Source organism: Convolutriloba macropyga, chromosome 4, assembly GCF_964194025.1.
Source record: "Convolutriloba macropyga chromosome 4, txConMacr16.3, whole genome shotgun sequence".
Lineage (NCBI taxonomy): Eukaryota > Metazoa > Xenacoelomorpha > Acoela > Convolutidae > Convolutriloba > Convolutriloba macropyga.
In genome coordinates this window covers 13,335,083-13,355,476 of record NC_134471.1, presented here as the reverse complement: position 1 = coordinate 13,355,476, position 20,394 = coordinate 13,335,083, and the positions used below count along the sequence as shown (strand labels likewise).

General features: G+C 34.1%; 1 protein-coding gene across 1 annotated transcript in view; it reads left to right on the top strand.

Moving 5' to 3' along the window:
• The window catches only part of LOC142337982 (uncharacterized), a 31,498-nt gene extending 12,371 nt beyond the window's left edge, over positions 1-19,127 (top strand). The window contains exon 2 of the mRNA XM_075387615.1: positions 18,904-19,127. Coding sequence (XP_075243730.1) covers positions 18,904-19,127 — 224 coding nt within the window. The remainder of the gene's footprint in view (positions 1-18,903) is intronic.
• The last annotated feature ends 1,267 nt before the right edge of the window (positions 19,128-20,394 follow it).

Below are 20,394 nucleotides of genomic sequence, written 5' to 3'. Positions count from 1 at the left end.
GAATATTAATGAAGCGAGAGCGTTATGATTAGCACAAGTGGTTTTTTGGTAATTTCTGTTATTTCTGTTTAATTGGAATTTCAGATGTGCTCTTTTCCTGTCCATTACCAAAATGTATTTTCAATTGTTTGCGTTTTGAAAGCACAGTATAAACACGGCGGAGCTTGTTTGTGTTTACCTCTGAATTTGAGTACTGAAGCCTGAAACCAATTTCCCTAAACAAACTAATTCAGAACGGCCAAAATTGCCATTTTTCACTTGAAGCTTGAACAAAATGTGAAAATTGTCAGCGATGTTTGCCGCAGCATGAATGAAAGAAAAATTCACGATTTTGAAACGCAATTTTCAATAATATCTTTGAATCGAGTTTCATCAAATTTCTAATGAAAGTGAATGCGAAAATGTTGAAAAACGCAGTTTCCCACACAAAGATTGTCTAGAAGAAAAACAATTTTAAATTTTTTTGTAGTTTTTGCGCAACACTACTGCTAAAACTAACAAAAACTCAAACACTAAATTAAATTAATTGAATACCACAAAAAACTTGAGGAAAATACTATGTTCTGTGTGCAATATCGAAAATTCACACTTGAGTCACCAGATATTTTTGTGTAGAATGCGAAAAATGAAGTCACACAAGCATTCTTGCATATTGCATAATTTCTTGTTCCTTAAGTGGGAAGTTAGCGAAAAATCGAGTATTCATACTCGATTTCGCCGGGTTTTTCACGACCCATGTTTCAAGAGCAGAATTGTAAGCGTGTGTGGAAAACACTGTCACTAGGTTAATTTAGTTCAAATTTCATTCACAGTTGGTTATATGTGCCCCACTTTTCTCCATAGTGAAAACCTGGGACAATCTTATGTCACTCGATACCACTTTACAAGTCACTAGTTTACACATTCTAAGCAACTCTTTCCAAATAACTAAAATAGTGTCAATTAGACTGATTTGAAAGAAAACCTAATTTGTGAATAGTTTCAGAAATGTCTCGTTCGATATCAATTATTGATTAAGAAGACAATTAGCAGTTTTGCAATTAGTCACATCACTGTTCTTCAGAATAATTAAGTCATTGAAAATTGTTTCAAATAATTACTAATGAAATTCCGACAATAAAATTTTAGGCTAATTGCATGCTAATTGCAAGAACATTTTTAGATCTAGTTAACGCATAGAACGTCTTTAGATCTAGTTAACGCATAGTAGCACAATGTTTAATTGTTTCACATTAAAAAAAATCAATTCTGTTTGAGCTGAGGAGCTTGATCAAAATTTGATCAAGTCTAACTGAAAAGACTAGTAGGTGGTCAAAATTGGCATCGTCCTATTTGAAGTTGTGCTAAAAATCGTTTCATGTGACATGCGCGGTCTTTTCTTGCACGCTTTGGTCAAAGTTTATTAACTAAAATTCTGTCAAAATACTTTAAGAGAAATTGAATTCTCAAGTTAAATCATTTATCGCTATATTGGGACTTGCTTTGGCTCAATTAAACTATTTTCAGGCTCAAAAGTTTTTTTTTATCAGAAGTGAGTTTTCTTTGCATTTTTCAGTCGTTTTCTTCCAATAATATGAAATATTTTTACTTTTAGCAACACAATATTCTTTTACAATGGTTCTTCATAAACATTGAAAATTTTGATGGTCTTCTAAAGGTAATTTCTTTTGTTCAAGTGTGACGTTTTTGAGTCAAGCAAAAGTTTAGCGTCACAATTCAGTCCATCTAAATTCCAGTTGCCGAAACTTGGGTCAAGACGAGTAAAATTTAGGACAAAGTCGAAATGAAATGAAAAGAATTAGGCCGATGTTTTTCGGACGTTTTTTTGTCAAAAAGGTTTAGGATCGACCGTTTTTTTTAGGCTGTTATGGATTGAGTCGAGATTGATATTTCCACAATACTTTTTTCTCGAGGATTGCTTTTCATCAGTTGTACTGGACCAATGAGTTGATTACTAGTCTGTTCACACACACAAATGGTGTTGCAAGCCCTCAAGGTCTTGAAAATTATATGGTATGGAAAATTGGTCTGGAAAAGTATCGTGGTCTAGAAAGGTATGGTTCGCACAATCTTTCAACAGAAAATGTTTTGAGTTTGGCATGGTCTGCTCATCGGCCAAAGTCTGGCGTAATACGATAATATCATTATATGAATAAGATCTGGCCAAATGTGAAAGTCTGGAGAACAGTCTGTTCCTAAATCGATTCAACGTCTGGCCAGAGGCCAAAGACTGCGGTATAATTTTGTCATGTGCCAGACTGAATTCCAATCAGAGGTAAAACACAGTAGTATGAGCTGATTAGATGTCAATTTAATTGCTGCTCAGTACTGAAATTATGGATATATGTTCATTATATGATCCATAATTCGGCCATTTTATTTTGATATGTCTCACTAAAGTCAAATCAATGTTCTTGCGATCAACCAGAGATGTTGAGATTGAAATTGAGTTTCAAATTCAGTCATTACAATTATTTGACAATGTGTTGCAAAAATGAAGATTTGCTTCAAGAGCAGATTTGTAAGTGTGTGTGGAAAACACTGTCACTAGGTTAAATTAGTTCAAATTTCCTTCACAGTTGGTTATATGTGCCCCAATTTTCTCTGTAGTGAAAACCTGGGACAATAGGGTTTTGGGTTGCTTAATATTTTAATTGGGTTGCTTTTATCCGTGAATACTCATCACAAATGTAAGCCCTTTCTGCCAAGATATAAGTAAATTATTTCCACATTTTTGCGTAACTAATTTACATGGTTGAAAATATATATGAATTTTGAAAAATGGGGATTAATTGTGGTCTCTAGATTGCACAAAAATTCAATGTTTATTGAATTTTGCCTTTTCGCACATTGGCCACCTAATGGTTGTACTAATTTTTCTCGTGAGTCATACGAAAAGCCACGAGATTAAGCCTGCTTCTTATCTAATAGGCCATCTTCTGGTGCTTATGATCTTCTCTTAAAATGTTGTGACAGAAAACTCGGCTTTTCGATAGAACTTACGCAATTTCACATGAGAACGTCTTTAGATCTAATTAACGCATAGTAGCACAATGTTTAATTGTTTCATATTAAAAAAAATCAATTCTGTTTGAGCTGAGGAGCTTGATCAAAATTTGATCAAGTCTAACTGAAAAGACTAGTAGGTGGTCAAAATTGGCATCGTCCTATTTGAAGTTGTGCTAAAAATCGTTTCATGTGACATGCGCGGTCTTTTCTTGCACGCTTTGGTCAAAGTTTATTAACTAGAATTCTGTCAAAATACTTTAAGAGAAATTTAATTCTCAAGCTAAATCATTTATCGCTATATTGGGACTTGCTTTGGCTCAATTAAACTATTTTCAGGCTCAAAAGTTTTTTTAATCAGAAGTGAGTTTTCTTTGCATTTTTCAGTCGTTTCCTTCCAATAATATGAAATATTTTTACTTTTAGCAGCACAATATTCTTTTACAATGGTTCTTCATAAACATTGAAAATTTTGATGGTCTTCTAAAGGTAATTTATTTTGTTCAAGTGTGACGTTTTTGAGTCAAGCAAAAGTTTAGCGTCACAATTCAGTTCATCTAAATTCCAGTTGCCGAAACGTGGGTCAAGACGAGTAAAATTTAGGACAAAGTCGAAATGAAATGAAGAGAATTAGGCCGATGTTTTTCGGACGTTTTTTTTGTCAAAAAGGTTTAGGATCGACCGTTTTTTTACAGGCTGTTATGGATTGAGTCGAGATTGATATTTCCACAATACTTTTTTCTCGAGGATTGCTTTTCATCAGTTGTACTGGACCAATGAGTTGATTTCTAGTCTGTTCACACACACACAAATGGTGTTGCAAGCCCTCAAGGTCTTGAAAATTATATGGTATGGAAAATTGGTCTGGAAAAGTGTCGTGGTCTAGAAAGGTATGGTTCGCACAATCTGTCAACAGAAATCGTTTTGAGTTTGGCATGGTCTGTTCATCGGCCAAAGTCTGGCGTAATACGATAATATCATAATATGAATAAGATCTGGCCAAATGTGAAAGTCTGGAGAACAGTTTGTTCCTAATTCGATTCAACGTCTGGCCAGAGGCCAAAGACTGCGGTATAATTTTGTCATGTGCCACACTGAATTCCAATCAGAGGTAAAAGACAGTAGTATGAGCTGATAAGATGTCAATTTAATTGCTGCTCAGCGGTGAAATTATGAATATATGTTCATTATATGATCCATAATTCGGCCATTTTTTTTGATATGTCTCACTAAAGTCAAATCAATGTTCTTGCGATCAACCAGAGATGTTGAGATTGAAATTACGTTTCAAATTCAGTCATTACAATTATTTGACAATGTGTTGCAAAAATGAAGATTTGTTTCAAGAGCAGATTTGTAAGTGTGTGTGGAAAACACTGTCACTAGGTTAATTTAGTTCAAATTTCCTTCACAGTTGGTTATATGTGCCCCACTTTTCTCTGTAGTGAAAACCTGGGACAATAGGGTTTTGGGTTGCTTAAAATTTTAATTGGGTTGCTTTTATCCGTGAATACTCATCACAAATGTAAGCCCTTTCTGCCAAGATATAAGTAACTTATTTCCACTTTTTTGCGTAACTAATTTACATGGTTAAAAATATATATGAATTTTGAAAAATGGGGATTAATTTTGGTCTGTAGATTGCACAAAAACTCAATGTTTATTGAATTTTGCCTTTTCGCACATTGGCCACCTAATGGTTGTACTAATTTTTCTCGTGAGTCATACGAAAAGCCACGAGATTAAGCCTGCTACTTATCTAATAGGCCATCTTCTGGTGCTTATGATCTTCTCTTAAAATGTTGTGACAGAAAACTCGGCATTTCGATAGAACTTGCGCAATTTCACATGAGAACGTCTTTAGATCTAATTAACGCATAGTAGCACAATGTTTAATTGTTTCATATTAAAAAAAATCAATTCTGTTTGAGCTGAGGAGATTGATCAAACTTTGATCAAGTCTAACTGAAAAGACTATTAGGTGGTCAAAATTGGCATCGTCCTATTTGAAGTTGTGCTAAAAATCGTTTCATGTGACATGCGCGGTCTTTTCTTGCACGCTTTGGTCAAAGTTTATTAACTAGAATTCTGTCAAAATACTTTAAGAGAAACTGAATTCTCAAGTTAAATCATTTATCGCTATATTGGGACTTGCTTTGGCTCAATTAAACTATTTTCAGGCTCAAAAGTTTTTCTTATCAGAAGTGAGTTTTGTTTGCATTTTTCAGTCGTTTCCTTCCAATAATATGAAATATTTTTACTTTTAGCAGCACAATATTCTTTTGCAATGGTTCTTCATAAACATTGAAAATTTTTATGGTCTTCTAAAGGTAATTTCTTTTGTTCAAGTGTGATGTTTTTGAGTCAAGCAAAAGTTTAGCGTCACAATTCAGTCCATCTAAATTCCATTTGCCGAAACGTGGGTCAAGACGAGTAAAATTTAGGACAAAGTCGAAATGAAATGAAAAGAATTAGGCCGATGTTTTTTGGACGTTCTTTTTGTCAAAAAGGTTTAGGATCGACCGTTTTTTTACAGGCTGTTATGGATTGAGTCGAGATTGATATTTCCACAATACTTTTTTCTCGAGGATTGCTTTTCATCAGTTGTACTGGACCAATGAGTTGATTTCTAGTCTGTTCACACACACACAAATGGTGTTGCAAGCCCTCAAGGTCTTGAAAATTATATGGTATGGAAAATTGGTCTGGAAAAGTATCGTGGTCTAGAAAGGTATGGTTCGCACAATCTGTCAACAGAAAACGTTTTGAGTTTGGCATGGTCTGTTCATCGGCCAAAGTCTGGCGTAATACGATAATATCATAATATGAATAAGATCTGGCCAAATATGAAAGTCTGGAGAACAGTCTATTCCTAATTCGATTCAACGTCTGGCCAAAGGCCAAAGACTGCGGTATAATTTTGTCATGTGCCACACTGAATTCCAATCAGAGGTAAAAGACAGTAGTATGAGCTGATTAGATGTCAATTTAATTGCTGCTCAGCGGTGAAATTATGGATATATGTTCATTATATGATCCATAATTCGGCCATTTTTTTTGATATGTCTCACTAAAGTCAAATCAATGTTCTTGCAATCAACCAGAGATGTCGAGATTGAAATTAAGTTTCAAATTCAGTCATTACAATTAATTGACAATGTGTTGCAAAAATGAAGATTTGTTTCAAGAGCAGATTTGTAAGCGTGTGTGGAAAACACTGTCACTAGGTTAATTTAGTTCAAATTTCCTTCACAGTTGGTTATATGTGCCCCACTTTTCTCTGTAGTGAAAACCTGGGACAATAGGGTTTTGGTTTGCTTAATATTTTAATTGGGTTGCTTTTATCCGTGAATACTCATCACAAATGTAAGCCCTTTCTGCCAAGATATAAGTAAATTATTTCCACTTTTTTGCGTAACTAATTTACATGGTTAAAATATATATGAATTTTGAAAAATGGGGATTAATTGTGGTCTCTAGATTGCACAAAAAATTCAATGTTTATTGAATTTTGCCTTTTCGCACATTGGCCACCTAATGGTTGTACTAATTTTTCTCGTGAGTCATACGAAAAGCCACGAGATTAAGCCTGCTTCTTATCTAATAGGCCATCTTCTGGTGCTTATGATCTTCTCTTAAAATGTTGTGACAGAAAACTCGGCTTTTCGATAGAACTTACGCAATTTCACATGAGAACGTCTTTAGATCTAATTAACGCATAGTAGCACAATGTTTAATTGTTTCATATTAAAAAAAATCAATTCTGTTTGAGCTGAGGAGCTTGATCAAACTTTGATCAAGTCTAACTGAAAAGACTAGTAGGTGGTCAAAATTGGCATCGTCCTATTTGAAGTTGTGCTAAAAATCGTTTCATGTGACATGCGCGGTCTTTTCTTGCACGCTTTGGTTAAAGTTTATTAACTAGAATTCTGTCAAAATACTTTAAGAGAAATTGAATTCTCAAGTTAAATCATTTATCGCTATATTGGGACTTGCTTTGGCTCAATTAAACTATTTTCAGGCTCAAAAGTTTTTTTTATCAGAAGTGAGTTTTGTTTGCATTTTTCAGTCGTTTCCTTCCAATAATATGAAATATTTTTACTTTTAGCAGCACAATATTCTTTTGCAATGGTTCTTCATAAACATTGAAAATTTTTATGGTCTTCTAAAGGTAATTTCTTTTGTTCAAGTGTGACGTTTTTGAGTCAAGCAAAAGTTTAGCGTCACAATTCAGTCCATCTAAATTCCAGTTGCCGAAACTTGGGTCAAGACGAGTAAAATTTAGGACAAAGTCGAAATGAAATGAAAAGAATTAGGCGGACGTTTTTGACGTTTTTTTGTCAAAAAGGTTTAGGCTCGACCGTTTTTTTACAGACTGTTATGGATTGAGTCGAGATTGATATTTTCACAATACAAGACTGCGGTATAATTTTGTCATGTGCCACACTGAATTCCGATCAGAGGTAAAAGACAGTAGTATGAGCTGATTAGATGTCAATTTGACTGCTGCACAATTTGTGGTTAAAAACTGTTACAAAAATTTCTTAGCGGTGCACAAAAAATTCGAACAAAAAACATTGGTTACGCTGAAAGCTGATAAGAAGATACAAGCTCCGAGATAGTCTGATCAGAAAACTTTGATCAGTTGAAAATCAAGCAAAATCGCATAAGCTGTAGGAAAATAATTATCAATTGAAAGTAATTTTTTCAGATATTATTGCAGAAATGCAGATTGCGTTAATAGTGAGATTATTTTTTTCCGTTGCTCATGCAATAAGTAGTAGATAATCAGATATCAATAAAGGATACGAGCAACTATTGAGCATAAGATGTGTGATATGTTTATATTTGGATGGAAATTTAAAACTGTCGAAGTATGAAATTGGGTAATTTAGTGTTTATTATTATAGTTTTTGAAGTTTAACACTCAGGAAATCTTTGAAATTAACTGAATTCTTTTTCAAAGTTGGTCTGTCTTAGATTTTTGGAGTTTTAATATTTCGAAAAATACAGTCTTGAGAGATTTAATGCATACTAGTTTTACTTTCATAAAAATTACAGGAAATGTGTTAACTTTGACGAACCGTAAAAACTTGGTTAAATTTGATGACAATAAGATTGCAGCATATGTTATCGACATCGTTCATTCTTTGACCTCATGCCAAAGACCTCATGACCTCATTCTTTGACCTCTATTTTACCGCTAAAATTTTGTAAACTTTGATTGTGATCATAAACCCAAATTATTCGCAAAAAAGCAAGCAACCAAAAGGGGAACGTGTCGAAACTGATAGATAAATAAAGGTTGAGTTCTGACTAAGTTTTCCAGGATAACAAAAGGGACAGACAAAAAGCAGATCCCCAATAAGAGTTAGGAACAGCAGTCCCGCCAAACTCGCAGCTTAATATCTCGCCTTTGTCAGCATACTTCCAACAATTAATCAAAATTCGCGAAAAAATTCAGGCCTTTCCAAATGACGTTTTCTGCATCACAAGCCTATATTTGATGAACTAGCTACGAGCTAATGATAACCGAGAAGTCTGTCTGTGTTTCTTTGGATGTCGTGTTTTAACACAGAGAACATGTATCATAGCTTTCATTTGAAATATGGACAAAAGTTTTGTCATGTACCAGTTTTGTATAATTTTGTCGTGTGCCACACTGAATTCCAATCAGAGGTAAAAGACAGTAGTATGAGCTGATTAGGTGTCAATTTGATTGCTGCTCAGCGGTGAAATTATGGATATATGTTCATTATATGATCCATAATTCGGCAATTTTGTTTTGATATGTCTCACTAAAGTCAAATCAATGTTCTTGGAATCAACCAGAGATGTTGCGATTGAAATTAAGTTTCAAATTCAGTCATTACAATTAGTTGACAATGTGTTGCAAAAATGAATAAGCAAAAACGGAAAATGAATTTGCTTGTTCTGTTCTCAGACAATCGTTGTTATGAGTTACCTTGAAAACTGATAGCACAAAATTGACAAATGTCATAAACTATACATTTTTTTTTCACGTGCTACACAATTTGTGGTTAAATATAACTGTTACAAAAATTTCTTAGCGGTGCACAAAAAATTCGAGCAAAAAACATTGGTTACGCTGAAAGCTGATAAGAAGATACAAGCTCCGAGATAGTCTGATCAGAAAACTTTGATCAGTTGAAAATCAAGCAAAATCGCGTAAGCTGTAGGAAAATAATTATCAATTGAAAGTAATTTTTTCAGATATTATTGCAGAAATGCAGACTGCGTTAATAGTGAGATTATTTTTTTCTCCGTTACTCATTCAAAAATAATAGACAAGCAGATACCAATAAAAGATACGAGCAACTATTGAGCATAAGATGTGTGATATGTTTATATTTGGATGGAAATTTAAAACTGTCGAAGTATGAAATTGGGTAATTTAGTGTTTATTATTATAGTTTTTGAAGTTTAACACTCAGGAAATCTTTGAAATTAACTGAATTCTTTTTCAAAGTTGGTCTGTCTTAGATTTTTGGAGTTTTAATATTTCGAAAAATACAGTCTTGAGAGATTTAATGCATACTAGTTTTACTTTCATAAAAATTACAGGAAATGTGTTAACTTTGACGAACCGTAAAAACTTGGTTAAATTTGATGACAATAAGATTGCAGCATATGTTATCGACATCGTTCATTCTTTGACCTCATGCCAAAGACCTCATGACCTCATTCTTTGACCTCTATTTTACCGCTAAAATTTTGTAAACTTTGATTGTTATCATAAACCCAAATTATTCGCAAAAAAGCAAGCAACCAAAAGGGGAACGTGTCGAAACTGATAGATAAATAAAGGTTGAGTTCTGACTAAGTTTTCCAGGATAACAAAAGGGACAGACAAGAAGCAGATCCCCAATAAGAGTTAGGAACAGCAGCCCCGCCAAACTCGCAGCTTAATATCTCGCCTTTGTCAGCATACTTCCAACAATTAATCAAAATTCGCGAAAAAATTCAGGCCTTTCCAAATGACGTTTTCTGCATCACAAGCCTATATTTGACGAACTAGCTACGAGCTAATGATAACCGAGAAGTCGGTCTGTGTTTCTTTGGATGTCGTGTTTTAACACAGAGAACATGTATCATAGCTTTCATTTGAAATATGGACAAAAGTTTGTTATTTTTTTTTCTGAGAGATGGAATTGTTTTTTTTTACTTGATTGGACAAAATCTAATCTAAATATCAAGAACTCAATATATCAAAATAAGAAGTGTAATTTCACAGCTAACAATTTGATTCAATAATTGCAATTTTTTTCAGGTTGGTGCTGATTGTTGTCAAGATACAGTTTCTAATTGAAGCACGAAAATTTAAGTTTCATTTAATTCCTACCTTTTTGCTACCTTGTGTTTTGATAGAATGCACTGATAATTCTGCGCATTTTCTGAAAGTCTTTTTCTTTATTTTTTCTATAATCATCAAGCTTCATATTTCGAAAATAATTGTTTATTGATTGTATTACAATTCTCGCAGATTCTGCAGTTGGAATTGGGACATTTTTCTGTGTCACTAGTTGCCTGTTTTCGCCAAAAATTTTCCAGTTCAAAGTGTTTAATTAATTGATAAATTCAGTAAAAAGTATAACTATTTTTTTATTCGTTTTAGAAGTGATCTTCATAATTGAAATTGGATATTTTGTAAATTTTTTTAACTGCTATTTTTTTGGTAAAAGTTATCTTACTTGTATTTTTTGGTGATTATGAAGTCATGGATCTTCTGTTACCAATTGTCAAAATCTTTGATATGTTCGAGATGCATAATTCAGAAGAAAGTTGTTGTCTCGCATGATCTTGAAAAAGGCATGTTATTGGCAGAATATTTAGTTTCCCACATTATACTTTTAGATTGACTGCAATATAAGGTGTTTTATTGCCTGCTTTTAAAAAGTGACTGACCACAATTTGACCAAATTTAAAAGCAACTTACTTTGAGAACGAACAAATTTATTCGACTTGAGTAAGAATTTCACCTGTAAATGATTACTTTAAAGTTTAAGTTACGGGTACATAACTTGTTGAGCCCGAAAAAATTGGAAGAACGCGCCAATATTCCGTCCGGTGCTGGATTTTGTCATACGTTCAGATCTTGTTAAAAGGTCGGTTAAAACATATCCACAGCTAAAGATGGGGTTTTTACAGCACCCTGTTTTCTTCAAACTTTCTAAGCACTTTTTGTGCTATGTGAATTAGAGTGGACCAATGGCCCGATGGAACAAGTTGGGGTCGATTACTGTTGAAGTGGTGTTTCCGGGGAGGGGTTATGTTTTCACTTGCTTTGCTGAAAGGTCGCCTTGATGGCTGAGCTGAATAGCTAAGAAGGCAGCGACCTGAGGAAGACTAAGCGAGTGAAAGACTGAGAAAAAGGAGAGAGCGAGAGGGAAAGAGAGAGAGAGAGAGAGAGAGAGAGAGAGAGAGAGAGAAAGAGGTGGGGGGAGATAGGGGCCGGAATTGAGCAAACTTTTGTTCAAAGCCGAGATAAGATAGTCTTTGAGCAGATTTGGTCGGGATCAAATTGGCTTTTGTTCAGGGCCCCACGCTAATCTCTCCCATTTGTTCAGCTGAAAAGAGGAACGCTGTTGCATGCACAAAATGGCTAAACAACACACAGCATAACAACATCTCAAGGGGGGAGATTGTCATACAGCGACTACCCTTATTTTCGAAGAAGAGATGATCACACGCGTCATCACGACTGGGTCGAAAAGCGCGAACACCCCCAGTCACCCCTCTTACAATAACCCTAGCCGATAATACCTACCCACCTCTACCGCCATCCACCCCCCCCCCCCCCCCCCCTCCATGTTCACCTTTCCACAGTATGCACTTTACCTATCCATCGATATAGATAAAAACACAAAAGAAAAAAGATTTTCCGATGATTTGCTCAAAAAGACAGTGTGACTAAATGAACTAAATAGCAAATTGAGCAAATGAACATTCGATCGTGTTATGCTTTGGAATTATAGAAGTTGCAGAGCTTGCCTGTTCCTTCTTGTAGGGCATAACCGAGAGGGGAGAAGGATGGGAAGTTAGTGTTAGTGAGGAGGCGGGGTGGGGGATTTGGGGGGGGGGGGGGGGTGAAGGAATTAGTGGTTATAGGCTGGAGCTGGCGTTGATCTAAAATAGGGAGTTATCTAAAAATCAATCATTCAAGTCTTTGTTCTGCCTTCGATTGTCGCCGCCATGCAACTGCTGTTCCCTCTATATACCACCTCTTTCTACTACAACACACTAATGTTAATACTACCATTACTATCACTACTACTACTATTACTACTATTACTACTACTAGCTAGTTGAATGTACCTGTTGTTAATGAGCTCATCGTGAACAAGGATGCGCCGGGTGAACCAGAGCTTTTGCTTTTCCCTCTCCTTTCATGAGGTCACCGAAGGGAGATGCTGCTCCAAAAAAAAATCAAAGTTGCAGGAAAAATCAGGCCGGTATCAGTATAGTTTTATCCTGGGAAGTTTTATTGGTACTAATCAAAGCAAAATTTTAGCTTGATGCGCCAAATGGCTTAGCAAAACAATACTTGTCGCATAGCAATACAAAAAAACTAGACGGGCTCGCGCTGAGATACTGTTGACATCTTTACGGTTTCTTTGCGGTCTTACCAGTTCATAAATGATTTTTATTGTCCACCGATTGTCTTACTAAAGTCAGATATGATTTCCAGATACAACCCTAGTCGGGGCCAAAAGTTTATCTTGTAAGATCTTGCAAGATTCTTCCAAAAAATTTAGTTCCCACAAGAAAAAAAAGCATTGACTGTTCTCACAGAGTTCCAAATAGTGTAGATAAAATGTAATCAAATTAATATTTTGCACTCAAAAGTTGCGTGTTATAAAATTTGAGAATCACAAGAACAATATTAATAATTTGCATGTTTATTTAAATATCATCTTGGTCCTTATTCCTGATTTTACTTTGCCACTTTCCCCAATTCTTTAAACAAAAAAATTGACAGAACTTCGAGTTTCAAAGCTGCAGAATTATTTACACTAAAGAAAATTCTTTCAATGTTTCCTGCTTTTTTGCTATGACTTGTTTTGAAAATGGTAGTAAGATTTTTCAGTTTTGCAAAGTTTTACCGAGGAATAGTTTCATTGATTTGTCGTCGAAGAAATTTAGAGGAATTTTTCTAGGAGAAAAAAACGGTTTAATAGCTTTATTAAAAGCACGCTTTGATCATAAATGATTTGCGGGTAACCACAAAAGTCTTAACATTTCCATAATTTTTATGAAACTTAGTACTTAAAAATACTCTAATTTTTGTAAGACAGCAGATTTGACATTTGCATGAAGATTAAGGGTTTTCAACCCGGAAGTGAAAAATATTAAGCAAGTTATCCTTTCGTTTTCTAGGGCGGGACATTATTGTTTATTTTTTGGCGTCGATTCATCAAGATTTCTTCATCTCGTCTTAAAATTAAACCCGGTCCCAAAAAAGTTACTCTTTTTTTTCTATGCACTTCACCGCTAGTTCTTACAAGGGCTAGCACTGCAAATCTTAACCTGCGTTTATTTTTACTCCTATGGACCTATAAATTTATTTGCTGTTGTTTAAATGCTTTCAATCAATATCTTTTAAATTCCTTGAGAAGTTTGACGCAACTTTGCACCTTTTGTCAATGATCTAATAAAACTGTTTTCAACTATCATGAATATCCTCAAGAATACCCTCAGGTTTCAAGAAAGCAGTTGTGCTTCAGTTTCATAAACAATTGCTAGCAATTGTCGGCCAATTTATATCCTACCATCTTTGAGTTATGTTCAAGGAATGTGTTGTTTTTCTAGAAAAACTCAATAATCTGTATGAAAAGCAGTTAGGCTTCCTATCTAACCGCTCGAAAATTGATTCAATGGCTAGCGTAGTTGAAACCATCAAAGGGAAAAGAATGAATGGAAAAAATTTAAGGCTATCGTTTTAAACCTTCAAAACTTTCGACACCGCAAACAGAGAAATTCTTTTATTTTAAAAAATGGAAGAACTTAGTTCCCGTAGTCCGGCTTTGGAGTCGTTTAAATCATATCTAACGGTTAGAAAAAACAATGTCTTTTATGGAACAATTTTTTTCTGAGGAGGTTGTGTAAGAAAATAGAGTTCCTCAAGGCTCGGTTTTAGGATGTTTCTTGATTTTATTGTACTTGAATGATTTAGTGGAAGCATGTAGATACTCCACACAGTTTGATGATGACACTTGCTTGGTTTTTCGAACACACTCCTGTTGTAAAGCCTGAACACATAAATAACATCCGTCGCTACACTCAGTAATGCTGGAAATCAACCACTCGAAAAGCTTCTTTATTAAGTTTTTTGAGACAAAAAAAATGGCAGACGACAAAATGGAGACTGCTTTTTAGAGAACTGTTGTTGTTTCAATTATTTGGTATGGATGAAATATTGAGTCTCAATTAACTTTTGAAGATCACATAAAGTTTGTTTGCAGAAAAACTGCACAAATTCATTGTTATTTAGGCACGATTAAGGAAGCCATGCAACCTTAAAGCCCTAATTTTTTTTAAAAGAAGTACCAATGTCCCAGTCTTTGAGTGTGGAGTTTTGATTTATGGATGCACAACACTGAGTTGTCTAAGACAATTACAAAAAAAAATCTACAAATAATTTCTTTTTAAAAAAATTTTGACTCAATGTGTGGCAATTATTTTCAGGTTGAAGCTTTTAATCGATAATGAGCTGCACTTGAAGCAATAACTCAAGTTTATCCTGAAGTGTTACCACAAAATTTTTGAAATTGTTGAAATGGATGAGATGTATTTCGCGTATTGTAACCATAGCTAAGGGACACGTTCAAAACTGCACAACTTGTTATTCCAAAATTATCGAAGAATAAGCTGACAATAATGTCACTTCAACATAGTTTTCGAGTTTCATTGAGCTTTCTGTTGCAGAATAAAGCCTTGGCAAATGGACGCGTAAAATTGAAAATCTTGTCAAACGTTTCCAATATAGTTTGATATTGGAGAACAGGTTATTCAAAGAATTTGTGGTCTAGTAGCCTATTTTTTTATTTTAATTTTCTCTCTCGGGGCTTTTCATAACGATTCAATAGCATCGACAAATGTCCACTCCTGTTAGTAATTTTTAATGATTGGATTTTGCTTAATTTGCTCAGTTGTTGTCAAATATATTGGAGAAATTCAATTCGTTCACTCATTCATGATGTTTTATTTGATGAAAAAACCAATATTTACCAAACAATTTGCCAAAATGTTCAACTAAATTTATTTTTTAAACATAATTATACCTGCGTGAATAAGAAAACGTTGAATGCTTCATTACCTTCTGCTAATTGATCTAAAAGTTCTACCACCAAAATGCTCATCTATCTTGCACCGTGATTATAACTAACAAGGTACAACATGCTCGTTTTATCAAAATCTAAATTGCTTAACCATTTTTTTAAAAATGCTTTCATTGAAGATTCAAATCAATTCTTGAGCTTAAGTATTCTTAGAGGTCATTTTAACTATATCCCCAGCGAAGATTGTGATGAAGCAGAGAAACAGAAGGGTGATGATGGTGTTTTCCCTTTTCATTAAGCGGCAAATACCTGACGATTCAGGCGATGATAAAATGTTTCAGAAATTAAAATATTTCAGTTGAACATCGATACTATCACGGGATACGTTATGGCTTTTTGATTCATTGTCTTCCTTATTTTAGCTTAGTCATATTTCACAAAGGGTACTTACCAATTGGAAATTAGTTTTCATTTTGCGGATGTTTGTTCATAGGAATTCTCTGGTATAATTCACATTTGATTCGATATTTCTAAGTTTCGATTATTCTCCTTCTTGATTTTTTTGTATGAGTTGCTTAGAACATTTCAATTTTGAAATTGCACTTTCAAATTGGACCAATTTTTCTTGAAATTCGACTAAAACGATATGCGAACCAGTTTTGTGACTTGCGTGTCACTATTACACAAAATTGTCTGCGTAAACATTGTCTGTTCCATAAATTTGCTTTGATTAGCCAGAGATTCTAATCAGAGTGATGTCAAGATCATTTTAAAGACATCCAGAGAGAGCGGCGGGTTAATAACATGAACTCTCCTAAAAGAAACTGGAGAGATCATTCCCATTCAGACAAAATGAAGCTAGCAATGACCAGACTTCAGCTCATTTTTACTGGTTTACCGTCTCCAATTTTTACCTCGATTAACGGCATCTAGGCAATAAGCAGCCATGAACAGCCATTAGCTCGCTTTTCATACTTTCTTGTTCGTTGCTCAATTTTTATACACCACACCTAATTTTAAACATGCTCATAGTCTTCTTGATCAAGCAATACCCCTAAAGACTCAGAACACCAATAAGTATTAATAACAATAGAAAAAAGATATTGTCAAACATTCTTAAACCTGCGAATCAGTTTTTGAACTTTGTAAAATTGTGTATCAAAATTATGAAAACCTTCAATTAACTTTTGCTACATTTTTGCATTTTTACAAGGTGACATCATTTGCGCTAAATATTGCATGCAGCTCGTTTGAATAGATTACATAGTTATTCGTTAAAAAAAATTGAACTGTTTTTCGTCTGTAATAACAACAGAAAAAATTAATAGAAAAATGATGAAAAATATTTGGAATACAAAAGACGGTTGAACATTTTTTGTGTAACGAATTGTGTTAAGTATATGAAGTACAAAAATATGTGGTCTGAAGCCAATTGATCAAAACAACTCTGATCGTATAGTAATGTACATGATATAAAAACGAGAACAAAATTTTGCCGCTGCTACCAAAAGTATAGGCGACATAAAACAAACAAACGAGAACAGAAAGAGATACAATAAACTGACAATTTTTGAAGAAAGTTGCTTGAAAAAGGATAAATTGTAATCGACATTTGTTAGTTCTGAACGCGTAGCGTACCACGAAGTTATTCTTGATACCATCAACAGATCAGGACAGACAGCATAGAAACAACAGATGACTATAAAATGAAAAGACATGAATTTTCAACAATTTTCTTTCGAAAAAGATCAACTGACAAAAAGGAGTAAATAAGACGAAAAAACTAGAGCTTCCAATTTTTAATTAAATCAACGAGAGACAGCTGACAAAGGCCACTAAAAACCTGAAAAACAAACAACAAATGCAGCTCAGATTAAAATGGACTTTTTATTACTCATTTTGGACTCATGAAAATACATTTCGCCATTGTGCCACTTCTAAAGAATAATAAAGTTAAGGAATATGGTCAACCAGTTTGTTGCCAATAAAAGGAAAGTTAATTCCAAAATAAGAGTAGAGCGAACGTTAGACATTCTGGCGATCTTCAATTTTTAACCGGTCCTTTGGTTTCAGATTAAAAAAATTACAAAAAAACCTTAGTAAAATGTATTTATGGCATCAAGCGAAATTGGTACGACGGTATTGCAGAAACATTATCTGATGTAATTGAACGCAGAAAAAACCTTTATACAGTTGAACATACGAACTTTTTAGACAAACTGAACAACATAGGATTTGAAGGTCGCATGCAAAGTGCAGAAGTTGCGTATTGCATACCACAAGGAACACTACAAGAGAACTTCTCTTTCTTGTGTATATAAGCCAAATAGACTATTTGTGCATCGAAAACTATTTCTGATTGTATGCTCACGGTCTTGTTGGTGAAAAAAAGACAATCTTTGAAACTGGCCGCTGATCCGTCCATTGAACACAAACGAATTTTGAACCACAAAAAGACCTAATTTATTGATCTGGAATCAAAACGAAATTCTCAACAGCAAAACATTTTAATAAGAGACAAAGGCTTCACACAGAAGTCAATACTGAATTATTAAGGCATAGAATTAGACGACAATTTTGATTTCGACGAATTTACAAAAATCCTTTTTTTTAAATGACTGAATTCACAGAATTACTCTTCCAGCTCAGATTGGTTTAACTAAAAAAAAAACTTTTATCAAACTACAAGTTGCATGTTCCGCTAGTTTTGATTTATGGTTTTTTGTATATGGACCACGCAACAAAACTAGTTTTGCTTTCAGAGTCAAAAATGAAAAAAAGAACACAAGAATTATATTTAATTAGCCAAAATCATTGCCCAGCTGCATGGAATAAGAACTCACTCATATTTACTCGATAAAAGCAATGCACAGTTATGAACTGGTTAAGAAATTAGCTAAAAATTATAAATGGAGAATGTCAAATAGATGTAAAAAAATGATTTATAGCATACGAGTTGCAAACAAACGAGTCTTTTCTGCTTGAAGACAATTGCTATTAACTTCTAGTTCTTTAAGTCGTTTTTCAATAAATCAAAAGCAATTTTTAAATTTGTGCTAGAATTCAGTGTATTGAAATAACGTCAATTTTATGCTAATTTATGATTTATGAATGTATGTGATAACTTTTATAATAATATGTGAACCATTAGAAATATTACTACAAGGATAATATTTGTTGAAAGTTTTGTTCTGTTGTTAAAGGCCCTCTCGTGAGCTCCGGAGAGCAGTACTTTTTTGTACCGTACTCCAATTATCAAGGCGAACGTTGTGAAAATAAACTAACCAATACTTCTTGTACAATTTTATTTAGACAAATAAAAACCTAAGTTTCATCCAAATTAGGGGTAAACCTGTCCATGATAAAGCAAAGGCTGATTAAAGGTGAGAAATTTGGTTGTCAATGATAGCACTCGGACATTATGCAAACTTAAATTATGGAGTTCACATGAGAAATAAAGACTCTCTTTATTTACCATTTTAACCCACCTTTGCTTTTTTTATGGTCTACAATCATCGCTCACACTTCAACCCGGGCAAAGGGGTTTACTTTATAGATGCGGAACATTCAACCTTCTAGCATGGCGCATTTGTTTCAGGTGCGACGATTCTGTCTATCTTCCCTAGCCACAGACGCAACGTGCACTGTGTCCTGTTCCTGATAGGGGTGGTGGGGTGTCTGCTGGGCATATTCGCAATCACCCAGTCTGTTCACACCCCACTCCTTCTCATCTCGTTCACCCTTATTGGTAAGTCACGCATCGATCTATTATGTTCGCTGAAAATGATCCTAGGAAATAAGTTTCCAATTGAGCGTTTCTGAATGGGTTTCTCTTGAATAATCTATTCCTGTATAGTGATTCAAATCTTGCAAGAATCTTGCAGGAAGATTAAAAAAAGATTCTCGCGAGAGATGAATCTGGCTAGATATCCCGGGTTGATCACCATAAACCTGTAACAGTGTCCACTTGTGAATATGTGTTCTGACGCTCTAAGTATGTTTTGAGCTAGATGCAGTACCTTTTTTACAAATTTAATTCACAAAAATCCGACCGGGATTCAAAATCTTGCAAGAATGTTATAAAATGAAAGTATTCCCTGAACAAATTTTTGCCTGATTCATTTAAGATTATAAATTCTGCGATCACCGGGACGACCTATAGGTCGCTAGTCAGTCTTAGTGCTGATACTTTTCTGTAAAATTTGTTTATTATCTCCGGAAATGCATGGTTAATTGGAAAACTTGATCTGTTTTCTTTCGCTCGTGAACAAAAATTTGTTTTTAAATTCTGTGCAGAGTCAATAGCCTTTTTGCATTGGTCGCGTATGCTTCTAAGAGTCGACATTAACCATTGCAATTTATGTATACACAATTATAATTTTGTGTGAAATACTTGTTAACCGACTATTTATTCTGTAGCAATCTTTACAAGCGGTAACATCAAAAAAGCTTTTTCAGAAAAGGAATTGACCGTTTTTGACCAGTAATTTCACTGGAAAATTCTCAAAACTCTTTGCTTTTCTAACTGGTACAATCATTTTTCCGGTAGAATTGACCAATTTTGAACTTGAATTTTTTTAAGAAATGAAACAGCGTTTTCTAAATATAATATAATTACCATTTTTGACCAGTTTTTCTAATAGGAAAAGGACCGCTTTTTTGGGAGTTATTTCATTACTTTCAAACGGTCTTGACACTAATCATGCCTCACAACGTTGCATGATTATAATTTTTTTCACGAGATATGAGGTCCATAATTCGCGTTACTTCCATTGTTTTCAAATCTAAGAAAATGATCTAAGATGAAGAAAAACGGAAAACAATATTATTGTTTTTCTCGCATAAATCATTGAGTGAATAAATCAGTATTCTAACTAAAATCAGATTTTAACTGAGATCAGTTTTAGGATGTCTCTGGCTACAAAATTCAGGAAAACTGTGTCAACGTATGCCAAAATGTTGAGTTCATTTTGTGTATTACAATATGCTTACAAAAGCGATTTGGAGCTATATTTTTGGAGTCATTGTATGTTTGTTTTTCCTAATTTAGAACTCTAAAAAATAGGAACACTAAATTTTCTGCAAAAAT